We start from the raw sequence: 17,830 nt of genomic DNA on the forward strand, positions 1-17,830 counted from the left end.
CAGTGGAGGGAGGGTCTTCGGGTTTCTCCCTCTCTTGCTTTTTTTTTTTGGGGGGGGGGGTAAGATTTTATTTATTTATTGGAAGGGAAGAATTAGAGAGAGAGAGAAGGGGAGAACGGGGGAGGAGGAGAGGGGAAGGGGGGGACAGTACTTCCACCCAGTGGTTCCACTCCCCAGGTGGCTGGGCCAGGAGCTAGGAGCTTTGGGGTGGCGCGGCCAGGACTCAAGCCACAATGCAGGCCAGGACAGACAGCAGGAACCAAGAAGACTGCTCTGGCCAAGCATGAAGCCTGGTCAGTGTTTAGGCAGCACAGGACACAGTGCAGGCCTGAGGAGGGCTGGAGGGTGGCTGGGGAAGGCAGGCTGCTCCCCTGGAAGCCACCAGCAGGCAGGCTCCACCCCCGCCACCGACCCAACACGGCCGAGTGTGCTGCCAACGAGAGGAGGCGAGCGCGGGGGGGCGGGGGTGGGGGTGGTCCTGGGGGCCTGGGAAGTCTGGAGGGTCTGGGTCAGCAGTGACCCAAACCTCGGGTTCCAGCCACTGCCCTCCCTGCCCTCCGCTGGCCAGCCCAGCCTGTGACTCCCACACGTTCTGCCCAGTGCAGCAGGACTTGGAGCTGTTCAGCCCAGTTAGTAGAACACAGACAAATTCACACGAACGGGAGAGAAGGCAGAGCAGAACTAGGGCCCGGCAGCAGGGCCAGCAGCTGGGCCCTGGCATCCCCCCATTCACAGTCACGCACCACACGCTCTCTCCAGAGTGCTCACTTCCCTCCAGAGTGCTCTAGGGTGGCAAGACACAACACACAGAGCTCACTGTCTCACCAGCATCCGTGCTACAGCCAGCACTGAGCAGGTTCACGCGGTCTTGGAAAGACAGAGTGACAGAGAGGCAGGCACTGGAAGGAGAGACCTTCCATCCGCTGGTTCCCTCCCCAAAGGCCCGTAACAGCCAGGGCTGGGCCAGGCTGCAGCCAGATGGAGACCCCAGAACTCCATCCAGGTCTCCTAGGTGGTAGCAGGGACCAAGTACTTGGGCCATCGTCTATTGCCTTCCCAGGCTCATTAGCAGGAAGCTGGATCAGAAGTGAAGCCGGGACTCAAACCAGCACTCCGGGCTGCACGCAGCTGCACAGCCATCAGCAGCGACCCTCTCGTCCCTCTCCACAACTCTGTCCCCGCCTGCCAACCGCACTCCTCCCTGACTCTGTGATCCGCCGCCTGGGGAACCCTCCAGCACCGGCCTGTGAGCTCCTCCTGGTTCACAGGGCGCCCTGCCCCAGGGGTCCCACAACTCCGGCCGGAGCGTCCTTGGTGCTCTGCAAATGAGTAACGCCAGCGCCTGGAGACCTGCCTCCTGCTTCTCCAGGTACCTCTGGGCTATTGAGTGGTGCCACCTCCACGCGGGTGGTGCTGTTTCCTTGTTCCTGGCAGCTGCACACGCCCGCCCCCCCAACAGCACACAGCCCTCACTCTCCGCACCCTCACCAATGACTCTGCCTCTGCTTTCCCAAAGGAGCAGTCCTGGCGGCAGTGCAGCGGTGTCTCAGGGTGAACTGCACTTCCTACTGACGAGTGGTACTGACGTCTTCCCATGTGCTGCTTCCCTATTTTCTCTCAAAAAATGTCTTTTATCTCCTCCCCCTTTTTTCTCTCCATTTATGAGAGAGAGAGAGAGAGAGAAAAAGAGAGATCTTCCACCCATTGGTTCATTCCTCAAATGCCCACAAAAGCCAGGACGAAGCCAAAAAACAGGAACTCCAGGGGCTGGCACTGTGGAGTAGCAAGTTAGTCCGCCCCCTGCAGTGCCAGCATCCCATGGGGCGCTGGTTCGAGTCCTGGCTGCTCCACTTGCCATCTAGCTCTCTGCCTGGGAAAGCAGAAGATAGCCCAAGCACTGGGGTCCCTGCACCCACGTGGGAGACCTGGAAGAAGGTCCTGGATCCTGGCTTTGGATCAGTCAAGCTCTGGCCACTGTGGCCATGTAGGGAATGAACCAGTGGATGGAAGACACCTCCCTCCCGCCATCCCTCCCTCCCTCTCTGCCTCTCTGTAACTCTGCCTTTCAAATAAATAAGTCAGTCTTTAAGAAGGGGGTGGGGTGGGGTGGGGTGGGGACTCCATCCTGGTCTCCCAAGTAGGTGATGGGGCCCAAGGACTTGAGCCACTGACTGCTGCCCCCAAGTGCATGAGCAGGAAGCTGGCCTGGGACTGGGATGTGGGTGCCCCCAGCAACAGCCCAATCTCTGAGCCAAATGCCCCAGTCCTTTCGCCCATTTTTCAATCAAGTTATTTTTCTGTTGTTGTTAGAGTTCTTCATATAGTCTGGTAGTCTGGATATTAACCCCTTATCAGACGTACGATTTGCAAATACTTCTTCCTATTCTGTGCATTGTGTGTTTACTGTTTATATTCTTTTGATGCACAATTTTTTTTTTTTTAAACAGGCAGAGTTAGACAGTGAGAGAGAGACACACAGAAAAGGTCTTCCTTCCATTGGTTCAGCCCCCTAATGACCGCGACGGCCAGCGCACTGCGCTGATCCGAAGGCAGGAGCCAGGTGCTTCTCCTGGTCTCCCATGCAGGTGCAGGGGTCTAAGGACTTGGGCCATCCTCCACTGCACTCCCGGGCCACAGCAGAGAGCTGGCCTGGAAGAGGGGTAACAGGACAGAATCCGGTGCCCCGACCGGGACTAGAACCCGGTGTGCCGGCGCCGCACGGCGGAGGATTAGCCTAGTGAGCCGCGGCGCCAGCCAACGTTTTAGTTTTCATAAAGTTTAGTCTTTATTCTTCTGCTGCCGAGGCCTGGCGTCAAGTACAAATTCCTGCACAGCTTCCATCCTCCGATTCTTCCAAGAGTTCAGCAGTCGTCTTTGCGTGAGTTCACTCTTCTATGGGGGTCAGGGACGGGTCCAGCTTCACTCTCTCTTTTTTTTTTAATTGTATTTCATTGTATTTATTTATTTATTTGAAAGACAGAGTTATAGAGAGGCAGAGGCAGAGGCAGAGGCAGAGGCAGAGGCAGAGGCAGAGGCAGAGGCAGAGGGAGAGGGAGAGGGAGAGGGAGAGGGAGAGGGAGAGGGAGAGGGAGAGGGAGAGGGAGGGAGGGACTGTTTGATTGATTTTCCATCCAAGGGTTCACTCCCCGACGTCCACAACGGCCTGAGCTGCGCCGATGCAAAGCCAGGAGCCAGGAGCTTCTTCCGGGTCTCCACAGCACCGAGCTGCCCGTGAATGTCGGGCTTCCGGAGCCCCAGCACCACCTGTGGGGAAGCCTGTCCTCGTGCCTGGCCGCCCGAGCGCGGGCTCCCTTCTGTCCCGTCCCTGGTCCCGCTCTGCTGGCATTGCTGCGGCTTCGCCTAAGTGTGGGCTCAGAAGCTCGCGTCTCAGTCTTCTCCCTTTGCTTCCTGAAGACTGCTTTCCTATCTGGGCCCTGGAAATCTCGTGTGTTTTAGGAAGGGTTTTCTATTTCCACCAAAAAAACAAAAAACAAAATAAAATAAAGTCACTGGGATTTCACAGTGATTGCGCTGGCCAGTTCCTCTGTGACCTCAACATGGTCACAATGTTAGGTTCCAACCCCTGCACACAATGGGTTTATCTATTCAGCCTCCTCAGTCCTAGGAGGTCTACCACTGATGAGCGACTACAGGTGTGACCCAGAGCTGTCTGAGTGTCCTCTCTCCCCCATCAGCACATGTAAGGGACAGCTCTGGGCAGTCTAAAAGGAGCCCTGCCCTGCCCTGCCCTGCCCTGCCCTGCCCTGTGGAGAGACCCAGGGAGCAGGGCCCTGACCCTGGAGAGAAACAAACATGTCTGCTTACCCCCAGCCCAGCATCATGTAGGCCAGGATGCCCAGATGCACCCTCGTCTCCACTCAGCACGGACAGCATGAAGCAGGGCCACGGCGCGGCTTCCTCAGACCACGTGCTCAGCCCACCCGACCCCGGAGCAGCACAGAGCACGCCGTGCACCCAGGCTGTCCTCGCCACAAGCCACTCGAGTCCTCCATGAACCTAGCCGCAGTGTGAGGTTCCAGTCTGCCCGCAGTGGCCAGCATGGGTGCGCTTGGAAGCTGCCTCCCCTGCTTCCTCCAGCCTCTCAGGACACCATCACGGACACCAGGTGGCCCCTTCAGCGTGGGCAAACCAAAGTGAATGTTTTCAGATCTTACAGGAAATAGCAGCAAACTCAAAACACTCAAAATGCACGTGAACACCTGTCTTAGCCCTCAGACCAACATTACTTCAAGTCTACATGTCCTTCAAGTCTGCTCCACTCCAAAGCAGCGACTGGAAGACAGGACTACGTGGGACGCACTTCCTACCGCAGGGAACGGAGAGCAGGGTCCCAGAAGCTCACGGCTCTGGTCACCCAGCCCCAGGGAAGGTGTGGGGGCACAGGGGCCTGTCCTGTCATGGAGGACGCGTGCTGTACCTGATGGTCCCCGTCGGGGACGGCAGGGGGCTGATGAGGTGGGCCATGGTGTCTGGAATGTTGATGGTCAGGGGCGAGATGTGCGGCTGCACGGGCTTCACCGGGGACTCGGGCGCCTCCTGCTTCTCTCTCTTCTCGCTGGACAGGGCAGTGAACGTGATCTTGATGTTTGTGCTCGGGAACCTGAATGTACACCTGGAAAAGAAAGCCGATGGTCAGCGGCCGTCTGCCACCGGCAGCACAGGACAGTCCCGGGGGTCCCCACAGCACGGGGCCCTCTCCCCGCACCCGCTCCCCACGCCAAGGCTCACCTCACCCACACCGACTTACTCAAGGAACAAAACCACAAATGAGATTTCTTACAACTGAAGTCAAAACCACTATTTAGATCAGCCAAATAGGAAAATAAAAAACAAACTCAAAAAAGATTCCGTATCACCTATCCTGCATTACTCTCTTCACAGCAAGTGCGCAGGTTCACGGTGGATTTAAAACAAAACCAGTCTCACTTAGAAGGCACTATTCCTCTCAAAGTGAACATACGCACAGTCCTGGGACACCAGCCAGACACACAAGTGTGTGGCAGCCTCCTACTCGGGAAACAAAAGGCGCTTTTCTTTTAAAAAGTCCGTCACCTTTCTCACTGAACCAACAGGGCAGAAACACTACATCACAGGGAAGCTTTGTCACCAACACTCGCGCTGCCCCGTGACCTGACGCCAGAATGTTTCCAAAAAGAAAATGCAAGCCAAACACCTTCAAGGAGTAAAAAGAAAAAATTAAGATTTGTTTATTTATTTGAAAGGCAGATTTACAGCGAGGCAGAGGCAGAGGGAGATCTTCCATCCGCTGGTTCACTCCCCAGATGGCCACAACCAGAGCCGGGCCAGCTGGAGCCAGGAGCCAGAAACTCCACGCAGGTCCAGGTGGCAGGCCCAGGCACTTGGCCATCGCTGCTGCTTCCCGGGCACCAGCAGGGAACCGGAGCAGAAGCCAGGCAGCAAGGCTGGCACCTGGTGTGAGTGCTGGTTCAGTTCCGGCTGCTCCACTTCCGAGCCAGCTCCCTGCTAACGGCCTGGGGAAGCAGGGGAAGACGGCCCAACTACCTGGGCCCCTGCCACCATCCAGGAGACCTGATGGAGTTCTAGGTTCCCGGCTTTGTCCTGGCCCAGCCCTGGCTACTGCGGCCATTTGGAGAGTGAACCAGTGGGATCTCCTGCTCACTTGCTTACTCTTAACTCTACTTTTCAAATACATAAAAATAATCATTAAACGAAAAAACAAGAGGAAGAAGTGCTGATATGGGTGCTGATTTCCTGAGCAGAAGCCGGCTGACCCATGCACAACTGGCCAGCACAGCTGAAATTCAGCTGCGGGGACCAGCGTCAACAGGAGGGCACCACACCATAAGTGATCAACACCATTACCACGGAAGCTGGTTCCTGTGGCTCGACCTGTCTCATGTGTGCACATGTTCCCCCTCCCCCGTCACAGGAAGCAGGGCTCATACCACATATGTCCCCCCGTCACAGGAAGCAGGGCTCACACCGCACGTGTCCCCCTCTCCCCCATCACGAGGAAGCAGGGCTCACACCGCACGTGTCCCCCCACGTCACAGGAGGCAGGGCTCACACCGCACGTGTCCCCCCCACGTCACAGGAAGCAGGGCTCACACCGCACGTGCCCCCCCCCACGTCACAGGAGGCAGGGCTCACACCGCACGTGTCCCCCCCACGTCACAGGAAGCAGGGCTCACACCGCACGTGTCCCCCCCATGTCACGAGGAAGCAGGGCTCATACCGCACGTGTCCCCCCCCCGTCACGAGGAAGCAGGGCTCACACCGCACGTGTCCCCCCCCCCCCCCACGTCACAGGAGGCAGGGCTCACACCGCACGTGTCCCCCCCACGTCACAGGAAGCAGGGCTCACACCGCACGTGCCCCCCCCCCACGTCACAGGAGGCAGGGCTCACACCGCACGTGTCCCCCCCACGTCACAGGAAGCAGGGCTCACACCGCACGTGTCCCCCCCATGTCACGAGGAAGCAGGGCTCATACCGCACGTGTCCCCCCCCCGTCACGAGGAAGCAGGGCTCACACCGCACGTGTCCCCCCCCCCCACGTCACAGGAAGCAGGGCTCACACCGCACGTGCCCCCCCCCCCCACGTCACAGGAGGCAGGGCTCACACCGCACGTGTCCCCCCACGTCACAGGAGGCAGGGCTCACGCCACACATGTCCCCCCACGTCACAGATGCAGGGGCTCACGCCACACATGTCCCCCCACGTCACAGATGCAGGGGCTCACGCCACACATGTCCCCCCACGTCACAGATGCAGGGGCTCACGCCACACATGTCCCCCCACGTCACAGATGTAGGGGCTCACACCACACGTGTCCCCCCACGTCACAGATGCAGGAGCTCACGCCGCACGTGTCCCTCCACGTCACAGATGTAGGGGCTCACGCCACACGTGCCCCCCCACGTCACAGATGTAGGGGCTCACGCCACACGTGTCCCCCCACGTCACAGATGCAGGGGCTCACGCCACACGTGCCCCCCCCACGTCACAGATGTAGGAGCTCACGCCACACGTGTCCCCCCACGTCACAGATGTAGGAGCTCACGCCGCATGTGTCCCCCCACGTCACAGATGTAGGAGCTCACGCCACACGTGCCCCCCCCACGTCACAGATGCAGGAGCTCAGGCCACACGTGCCCCCCCACGTCACAGATGCAGGAGCTCACGCCGCACATGTCCCCCCACATCACAGATGTAGGGGCTCACGCCACACGTGCCCCCCCACGTCACAGATGCAGGAGCTCACGCCACACGTGTCCCCCCACGTCACAGATGCAGGGGCTCACGCCGCACTCAGTTCCCTCCTTGAGCTTCACAGCAAGGAGCCCCTGGAAGACTGGGCTCCACAGCCAGGACAGCGCCCACCTCCTCCTCAGTGCCCGAAACACCACACTCCCTCTGGCCCGTCTCCCGGGGCTTCGCCCAGCCCCTTGAAGGACTCACACCCAACGTCCAACACCTCGGGCCCAGACTCCAGCTTCCGTTCTCCCATCTGTGCCACTGCCAGGTGGCAGCATGCAGGCCGCGACCCGGAACCCTCACCTGCACACACAGCCAAGTGACTCCAACATTCCCCTTCCAGCCTCCCTCTCCCCGCCCCCAGTACCTTCCAGAGGCCTCCAACCAGCAAGACCCTGGGCCAGGTTCTCGCCTGGGTTCCCCTCAGCAAGCCCTGGCCTGCAGGGTAACATGCCCGGCCCACCTTGTGCGGCTCTGAGGTTCATCTGCTGAGTGGAAAGGGCAGGCCCCAGAATTGACACTGTGTAGGGCTCCGCTTACACAAAATTCTCAAAATGGCAAACGGAGAGCACACAGTGGTGTCCAGGGTCTGGGAGACGCTGGGATACACGGCCCCAAGAGGGCAGCACCGGGTAGGCCTGCATGAGACAGCCCTGCTATCATGATCAGGTTATGGAGTCCATGCAGCGGGGCACGGGACAACATGTCACAGAAATGCAGGCATACAGGGGTGGGTGTTTGGTGAAGCGGTTAAGACACCCCTGATGGGCTAGCACTGTGGCGTAGCGGGTGAAGTCGCTGCCTGCAGTGTCAGCATCCAACTTGGGTGCCGGTTCAAGTCCCAGCTGCTCCACTTCTGATCCAGCTCTCTGTTGTGGCCTGGGAAAGCAGGGGAAGATGGCCCAAGTCCTTGGGCCCTGCACCCACATGGGAGATCCGGAAGAAGCTCCTGGCTTCAGATCCTCCCAGCTCTGGCCACTGCAGCCATTTGAGGAGTAAACCAGCAGATGGAAGACCTCGCTTGGCCTCTGCCCTCTGTAACTCTGCCTTTCAAATAAATAAACCTTAAAAAAAAAAAAAAAAGACACCCCCCCCCCCCCCCCCGGTAACACCTGCGCTCCACACCAGAGTCTGGGTCTGAGTTCTGGCTCGACGCCCAGTTCCAGCTTCCTGCTGACGCAGACCCTGGGAGGCGGGGCTGCAGCTCCAGCCCAGCTCCGCCCTGGCTGCTGTGGGCACTTGGAGAGGGAAACACAGTCACTTCCAAATTCAATAAAGGAAAACTAAATTTAGTGGCATCTCTTACAACAAAGCAAGTCCAGTCAACTGACCGATGTGCTGAGAATAACCACCCAACACCTCCCATGCCTCCCAGTGCCGGATAAATGACCCTTTCCAGGTAACGTCCACCACAGGAGCGCCCGCTCTGTCCCGTTTCTTCAAAGGACCCCAGTGTAGAAACTGTCGTGCTTGTCACACGGCCCGAGGACGGAGGCAAAGATCTCGCCTCGGGGTCTTGTGAACCTGGAGTCAGACGCCTCCAGGAACCGCACAGTCCCTGCGCACGGCACCTGTGCTTCTGTGGAGTGACTCTGACCAGGAAACGACGGCAGAGACCCCCTCTGTCAACCAAGCCACGGCAGACAGGGCCAAGGAGCGCCACTCAGCTTCCTCTGCCTTGCTGCCCACCTGGACCGCAGCCCCCGGGACGACAGCCATGGCTCCCCACAGACTGACATTCTCTCCAGCATGACGCACACAACACACGGAACTGGACACACTCCCATGAGCAAGCTCCTTTCTGCCTACTCAGAAAACAATTCCAAGGGCTGAGTGTTAGGGCACTGGTTGAGCTGCCCACAGGCCGTACAGGCCTGCACGGGCTCAGTCCCAGACCCACCCTGATGGGGTGATCATGGCGGCACGGTGGCCAAGGCCCCACCAGGGGTGTCCACATCCCTTCCTGGGGAGGGCCTGGTTAGAGCCCACTCTGCCTCTGATCCAGCTTCCTGCTAGTGAGCACTCTGGACACAGAGAGGAAGGCTCAAGCAGGTGGGCTCTGGCCACCTACATGGGAGACTGAACTGGGTTCCCAACGCCCCGCTGTGGCCTGACCCAGCCCCAGCCCTGGCTGCTGGGGGGATCTGGGGAGTAAACTAACAGATGGGAACTCTCTCTCCCCCGTCTCTCAAATTTTAAAACAAATTTAAATAAAAATTAGGAAATCGTACATTTTCATAGGTGGACCTGTACGGTTTATAAAGCACAGAAAAACAGAAACTAAAGCAGGATCAGAAAAATAAGTGGAAGCTACTTTCTTCCCAACTCTAGCAGATCACTTCCTGGGGGCATATACCTTCTCTGTAGGTGCTGGGCTAGAGAAAATGTCCCTTCAGCCCTACCTGTATTTTTCCCCCCAACACCGCAGACATTTGGGGGCAGTGTTGTGGCGTAGCAGGTTAAAAAACTGTCACCTGCAATGCTGGCATCCTAGATGGGCACCGGTTCAAGTCCTGGTTGCTCCACTTCCAAAACAGCTCCCTGCCAACGTGCCTGGCAAAGCAGGGAAGATGACCCACGTGCTTGGGTCTCTGCACCCATGTGGGAGATCCCAAAGAGGCTTCTGGCTCCGGCCTGGCCCAGCCCTGGCTATTGTGGCCATTTGGGAAGTAGACCAGTGGATTAAGAATCCCTGTGTGACTAATAAATCTTAAAAAAAAAAAAAAGAAGAAGAAGAAGAAAGAAGAAAGAAGAAAGAAGAAGAAGGGAAGGGAAGAGAAAAAGAGAAAGAAAAGGTTGTGTTTTTTTTTGTAGGGTTTTTTTTTTGTTTTTTTTTGTTTTTGTTTGTTTGTTTTTTTGACAGGCAGAGTGGACAGTGAGAGAGAGAGACAGAGAGAAAGGTCTTCCTTTGCCGTTGATTCACCCTCCAATGGCCGCCGTGGCCGGCGCGCTGCAGCCGGCGCACCGCGCTGATCCGATGGCAGGAGCCAGGAGCCAGGTGCTTTTCCTGGTCTCCCATGGGGTGCAGGACCCAAGCACCTGGGCCATCCTCCACTGCACTCCCTGGCCACAGCAGAGAGCTGGCCTGGAAGAGGGGCAACCGGGACAGAATCCGGCACCCCGACCAGGACTAGAACCCGGTGTGCCGGCGCCGCTAGGCGGAGGATTAGCCTAGTGAGCCGCGGCGCCGGCCCGGTTGGTTTTTTGTTAAGTCCTTGTTTATTTGAGAGGCAGGGAGACAGCAAGACGGAGTTCCATCTGCTCTTTCCCTCCCCCAAGTCCCCAACAGCCAGGGGAGCAGGGAGCCGGGAACTCAACCTACTCAACCTAGGTCTCCCACACGCGTGGCTGCAACCCAACCTTTTGAGCCATCATCACGGCCTCTCAGGGTGTGCATCAACAGGAAGCTAGAGCCAGAGCAGGGGCTCTGATGTGGGACGTGGGTGTCACAGCCATCCATCAGGCTACAGAGCTGCCCCTGCCTATATGGTTCTGAACGGTCGAGCCCCTGGCTGGAGGAAAGTTCCCGCTCCCCACTGCTGCAGACCTGGGAGCCAGCGGGGATGCCTCATGCAGCTGGGGCCACACACTTGGCTCCAGTGCCCAGCTTTGGCCCCAGCCCAGCCCCAGCTGCTGAGGGCATTTGGTGAGTGAAATAGCAGATGGGAGTTTACTCTCTTCGCCCTCTCAAATAAGTAAAAACCCCAGCACTTGCTAAAAGAAAAAAAGAAGATGGCAGATGCGGGTGAAGCTGTGGCATGCCAGGAGCTCTGCCCGTGCCCAGGGGCTGCAGCACAGCCGGTATCTGGGAGAGGCCGGGACGCAGGTCCTCAAGTGCAGCCTTTTCCTCTGTCCACCCTGCTGAGTGGGCGTGAACGCAGCGCCCCTACAAAGCCCGGAGTCCCCAGACAGTAGTTCAAGAGCAGGGGAGGGCGACGCGATGGTGTAACACCCCCTGCGGTGCAGCTCATGGGAACGGAGTCTCATGGAGCTTTCCTTAGGGTCTGCACACTTCTCTGTAAGAAATTACACACAAAAGTCACCATCATCGGGGGGACTGAGAAAGCACTCTGAGCGGTGACCTCACAGTACAGTGTTCGGGGCCAGAGCCAGGATGCCGCGGGTTAGGCTGCCGCGTCTAGAGCACCTGTTTGAGTCCTGGCTGCTCTGCTTCCGGTCCCGTTCCTGTCAATCATGTGGGAGACCTGGACGGAATTCCAGACTCCTGGCTTTGGCCTGGCCCATCCCTGGGTGTTTCAGGTGAGCAAACCAGAGGATGGAAGCGCTCGCGCGCTCTCTCTCTCTCTCTCTCTCTCTCTCTCTCTCTCTCTCTCTCTCTCTTGCTCAGCCTTTCAAGTAGATGAAAATAAATGAACATTAAAGGGGCTGGAGCTGTGACACAGTGGGTAAAACCACTACCTGCCATGCTGGCATCCCATATGGGATGTCCCACTGCTCCTCTTCTTTATTTATTCATTTATTTGAGAGTTAAGAGTTACAGAGAGTTAGAGGGAGAGACAGAGAGAGAAGTCTTCTATCTGCTGGTTCACTCCCCAAATGGCTGCAACAGCCTGAGCTGCACTGATCAGAAACCAGGAGTTTCCTCCAGGTCTCCCATGTGGTTGCAGGAGCCCAAGGACTTGGGCATCTTCTGCTGGTTTCCCAGGCCATAGCAGAGAGCTGGGTCAGAAGAGGAGCAGCCGGGACTAGAACCAGCACCCATAGAGAGCTGGATCAGAAGAGGAGCAGCCGGGACTAGAACCAGCGCCCATAGAGAGCTGGATCAGAAGAGGAGCAGCCGGGACTAGAACCAGCGCCCATAGAGAGCTGGATCAGAAGAGGAGCAGCCGGGACTGGAACCAGCGCCCATAGAGAGCTGGATCAGAAGAGGAGCAGCCGGGACTAGAACCAGCGCCCATAGAGAGCTGGATCAGAAGAGGAGCAGCCGGGACTGGAACCAGCGCCCATAGAGAGCTGGATCAGAAGAGGAGCAGCCGGGACTGGAACCAGCGCCCATAGAGAGCTGGATCAGAAGAGGAGCAGCCGGGACTAGAACCAGCGCCCATAGAGAGCTGGGTCAGAAGAGGAGCAGCCGGGACTAGAACCAGCGCCCATAGACAGCTGGGTCAGAAGAGGAGAAGCCGGGACTAGAACCGGCGCCCATATGGGATGAAAGCACCACAGGCAGAGGCTTTACCTACTGAGCCACAGCGCCAGCCCCTGCTCCTCTTCCACCCAGCTCTCTGCTGTGGCCCAGGAGTGCAGTGGAGGATGGCCCAAGTGCTTGGGCCCTGCACCCGCGTGGGAGACCGGGAAGAAGCTCCTGGCTCTGGATCAGAGAAGCTCTAGCAGTAGCGGCTATCTGGGGAGTAAACCAGCAGATGAAAGATATCTCTCTCTCTCTCCCTCCCTCCCTCCCTCCCTCCCTCTCTGTAACGCTGCCTTTCAAATGAATAAATCTTAAAAAATAAACAAACATGAAACACACACACATACCCTATGTCCACATCAGAGTATCTATCTATCTATCTATCTATCTATCTATCTATCTATCTATCTTTTTTTGACAGGCAGTTAAGACAGTGAGAGAGAGACAGAAAGAAAAGGTCTTCCTTTTCCATTGGTTCACCCCCCAAATGGCCACTACGGCTGGCACACTGCGCCGATCCAAAGCCAGGAACCAGATGCTTCCTCCTGGTCTCCCATGCGGGTGCAGGGCCCGAGGACCTGGGCCATCCTCCACTGCCTTCCCAGGCCACAGCAGAGAGCTGGACTGGAAGAGGAGCAACCGGGACAGAATCTGGCACCCCAACCGGGACTAGAACCCAGGGTGCCGGCGCCGCAGGCAGAGGATTAGCCTAGTGAGCCGTGGCGCCAGCCACCCATCTATATTTGATGCCCAGTTCTGGCTCCTAACTCCAGCTTCCTACTAACGTGGACCAAGGAGGAAGCAGGTAACAGCTCAAGTACTCGGGTCTCTGGCTTACACACAGGACATGCAGACTAAGTTCTTGGATCCTGACTTTGGCCCCTACACATTCCCAGTTGTCGGAGGCCCTTGGGGGAATGAACCAGCAGATGGCAGCTCTTACTCTGTCTCCCTCAAATAAATAAATAAATAAATAAATACTAATTAAAAAAAAACACACACACAATATCCTAGAAGTCCAGGTGAAAAACCACTAAGTCAAGAGCTACAGGGGAACCCTTCAGTATTTATACTGTCTGCACAGCTCAACCCATGGCACGCCCCTGCATATGTAACTGCTAACTGCAAGCTTATTTAACCAAAATTTATTTGGAATCTTGCACAAAAAGGAAAAGTCTAATAATGCCTTCTCAGGGTTTTACACACCTTCATAGCAAACCTTCAAGTTCAGTGACCTCAAACTGACTGCTCTACCTGGGATTAAACAGCACGAAATGAGACAACCTGACCTTCAGCTTCTTAATCCTTTCTGTGCTACTCGTTTTCCTCTTTATTCCTTCCTCAGTTTGCTTCCTAGGGTTGAAATAAACGTATTAGGTTCTATGTTTAAAAAAAAAAAAAAAAAAAAAAACTACAAGGAAGGAGGAAGAGAGGGAGAGGGGTGTGAAAATGTTCAGGCAGCTGATCTATGACTTCCAGGAGGCAGAGCAGACCAGGATGGACACTGTGAGCTCACAGGGAGGAGCGCAGAGGACATGGCAGGACTGGGATCTAGAACTGGAGGACAGCAAGGCCCACGGCTGCCAGCCCCTCACCCACACCCCCCACACCCCCCAGCCCCTCAGCCTCTGTGCACCTGACACAGGTCTACAATCCCAAAAGCAAACAGCTCTGAAAACACTTACCTAAAAGCCTTGGGCAGCCAATTCTGACCCAAACTGAAAAGGAGCCACTTCTAGCCTATAATGAGCCCACTGATGGAGAACATTCTAGAACTTTACGACAGAAGCTCCACTGTGCTGGATTATGGGTGCTACAGCATGTGAAACCACACAGCACACACTGCGGTCTTCTGGAACCCAGACCACCCACCACCACCACCACACCACAGGGCCCAGGGTCACAGGTGGGAGCTGCGTATTTCCTCTTCTGGCACCGAGCCATTTCCTTTGCAAGTTCTCCAGAAACGTTTTTTAAAAGGTTTATTTACCTATTGGAAAGGCAGAACCACAGAGAGAGGGGGGAAACAGAGAGAGATCTTCCACCCACTAGTTCACTCCCCCAAATGGCCACAACGGTTGGGGCCATGCCAGGCCAAAGCCAGGGGTCCAGAGCTTCTCACGGGTCTCCCACGTGGGTGCAGGGGCCCAATCACTTGGGCCATCTTCCACTGCCTTCCCAGGCCACAGCAGAGAGGAGGGGAGGGGAGGGGAGGGGAGGGGAGGGGAGGGGAGGGGAGGGGAGGGGAGGGGAGGGGAGAGGAGAGGAGAAAGGAAAGGGGAAAGGAAAGGAGAAAGGAAAGGAGAAAGGAAAGGAGAAAGGAAAGGAAAGGAAGGGAAGAAGGGGAGGGGAGGGGAGGGGAGGGGAGGGGAGGGGAGGGGAGGGGAAGGGGGGGAAGGGAGGGGAAGGGAGGGGAAGGGAGGGGAAGGGAAGGGAGGGGAGGGGCGGGGAGGGGAGAAGCGGAGCATGAGGCAGTTCAGCAGAGGTGGGAGCAGGCAGTGCCTTGAGGTTGAGGGGCTGGCCCCCCAGGGCACACGCGTTTGTGATTGGTTTGCTTTTTCGTTTCTCTAATTTTTTTAAAAACATTTATTTATTAATTCATTTGAAAAAGTTCCAGAGAGATCTTCCATCCGTTAGGTCACTCCCCAGATGGTTTCATCGGCCAGCACTGGGCCAGCCTGACGGTCCAGCTCCACAGCAGGGCCTCTGCGGTCTTCTAGCCCACCCAGCATGGCTCCTCTCACATCTCACAGGCCACCGCCGGGAGCCCTCCACCCAGCATGGCTCCTCTCACATCTCACAGGCCACCGCCGGGAGCCCTCCACCCAGCATGGCTCCTCTCACATCTCACAGGCCACCGCCGGGAGCCCTCCACCCAGCATGGCTCCTCTCACCTCTCACAGGCCGGGCTTCTCCGACTGTACCACCCAAATTCACAGCAACCCACTGGGCGCTGGAGGAGGAGTGGGGGCCTCTTCACACAGAGGCCACCAAGAGAGTGTGAGGACCACACCGAAATCCCTTCCCCTTCCACAGCAAAGTCACCCGAGATTCCAGGGCAAACCCACACTGAATCAAAGGACCACCTCTAGCCTGAGACCAGCCTGACCAGTACCCACTGAGAGCTAAGAGGCAAGCCAGGCAAAGCACAGCTTCTGTCTCTTTGCAGTCTGAATATTTACTGGTTCACATCCTATAAACTTAGTATTTAAACACACACAGGGCCTGACAGCAGATACCATCTCCTAGGATGCCATTTAGTGAAATCGCCACAAATGAGCTCTTTTAGAAAATGTATTGGGTTAATTTGTTGCATTTCTTTTTTTTGTTGTTTTTTTTTTTTTAAAGATTTATTTATTTATTTCAAAGAGTTACAGAGAAGGAGGGGCAGAGGCAGAGCAAGAGAGAGCGGGAGGGAAGGAAGTTGGTCTCCCACCTGCTGGTTCACTCCCCACATGGCTGCAATGGCCAGGGCTGGGCCAGGCCGAAGCCAGGAGCTTATTCTGGGTCTCACACGTGGGTTCTGGGACCCAAACACTTGGGTCATCTGCTGCTGCCTTCCCAGGCCATAGCAGAGAGCTGGATCAGAAGCAGAGCAGCTACAGCATAGGGCTGGCCCCTGTTGCCTATTTTTATTTTTTTATTTTAAATATTTACTTATTCGTTCGAAAGGCAGATAAACAAAGAGGCAGAGGCAGAGAGAGAGAGATCATGGGGCCGGTGCTGTGGTGTAGTGAGTAAGGCTGCCACCTGCAGTGCCAACATCCCATATAGGCACTGGTTCAAGTCCCTGCTGCTCCACTTTCAATCCAGCTCTCTACTGTGGCCTAGGAAAGCAGTAGAAGGTGGCCCAAGTCCTTGGGCCGCTGCAACCATGTGGGAGACCCGGAAGAAGCTCCTGGCTTCAGATCAGCGCAGCTCCAGCCGTTGCGGCCAATTGGGGAGTGAACCAGCGGATGGAAGACCTCTCTCTCTGCCTCTCCTTCTCTCTGTGTGTAACTCTGACTTTCAAATAAATCTTAGAGAGAGAGAGAGGCCTTCCATCTGCTGGTTCACTCCCCAGATGGCCACAAGAGCCAGAACTGTGCCGACCCAGAGCCAGGAGCCTCTCCCAGGTCTCCCACGTGGGTGCAGGGCCCAAGGACCTGAGCCATCTTCTACTTATTTCCCAGGCCATAGCAGAGAGCTGGATAGGAAGAGGGGCAGCCAGGACGGGAACTGGTGCCCATATGTTTTGCTGGCACTGCAGGCAGCAGCTTTACCCACTACACCACAGCGCCGCACCCTCCCCCCACATTGCATTTCTTAAAGGAATCCCATTCAGCTCAAAGAAACAGACACTGGATATACATCTTAAAAAAATAAACCTGGGGGGTTGGTGTTTGGCACATCCCATATCAGACTAATTTGAAGCCAGGAGCCAGGAACTTCTTCCAGGTCTCCCATGTGGGTGCAAGGGCCACCCAAGTACGTGGGCCATCTTCTACTGCTTTCCCAGGCCATAGCAGAGAGCTGGATCGAAATGGAGCAGCCCATATGGGGTACCGGCACAGCAGACTGGGGTTTTAACCCACTGAGCCACAGCGCCAGCCTTAAGATTTATTTATTTGAAAGGTTAGGCGCGGTAGGTTAATCCTCTGCCTGTCGCACCAGCATTCAAGAAAGAAAGACAGAAAGAAAGGCCAGCTCAATAGGCTAATCCTCTGCCTGTGGGGCGCCGGATTGCTCCTCTTCCTGTCCAGCTCTCTGCTGTGACCCAGGAAGGCAGTGGAGGATGGCCCAAAGTGCTTGGGCCCTGCACCCGCATGGGAGACCAAGAGGAAGCACCTGGCTCATGGCTTCGGATTGGCGCAGCACGCCGACCGTAGCAGCCATTTGGGGGGTGAACCAATGGAAAAGGAAGACCTTTCTCTTTGTCTCTAACTCTGCCTGTCCAAAAAAAAAAAAAAAAAAAAAAAGAGAGAGAGAGAGAGAGAGAGAAAGACAAAAAGAAAGAAAGAAAGGTTAACAGCAAGACACAGAGATCTTCCATTCCCTAGTTCACTCCCCAAATGGCCACAACAGCCAGGGCTGGGACAGGACAAAGCCAGGAGCCAGGAGCCAGGAGCCAGGAGCTCCATCTAGGCCTCCCATGCGCGTGGCAGAGACCCAAACACTTGGACCATCTCTACTGCTTTCCTAGGCACATTAGCAGGGAGCTGGATCGGAAGAGGAGCAGTGAGGACACAAGCCAGCGCCTACATAGGATGCCTGTGTCGAAGGCAGACACATACCCTACTATGCCACAGCGCCGACCCCAGTAAATTCACTTTCACAACCAGTTTGCTAGAGCCGGCACTGAGGTACAGTGGATTGAGTTGCTGACTGTTAGGCCAGCACCCCACAGCAGCACAGGTTTGAGTCCCAGCTGCTCCACTTCTG

General features: G+C 56.4%; 1 protein-coding gene across 2 annotated transcripts in view; it reads right to left on the reverse strand.

Moving 5' to 3' along the window:
* Window positions 1–17,830, reverse strand: part of FOXK2 (forkhead box K2) — a 62,571-nt gene that overhangs the window by 17,101 nt on the left and 27,640 nt on the right. For both annotated transcript variants that reach the window (XM_051838822.3, XM_051838821.3), the window contains exon 2: window positions 4,439–4,633. In XM_051838822.3, coding sequence (XP_051694782.1) covers window positions 4,439–4,633 — 195 coding nt within the window. The remainder of the gene's footprint in view (window positions 1–4,438; window positions 4,634–17,830) is intronic.

The sequence above is a fragment of the Oryctolagus cuniculus genome, chromosome 17 (genome assembly GCF_051225735.1).
Source record: "Oryctolagus cuniculus isolate XC-2025 breed Fujian yellow rabbit chromosome 17, ASM5122573v1, whole genome shotgun sequence".
Lineage (NCBI taxonomy): Eukaryota > Metazoa > Chordata > Mammalia > Lagomorpha > Leporidae > Oryctolagus > Oryctolagus cuniculus.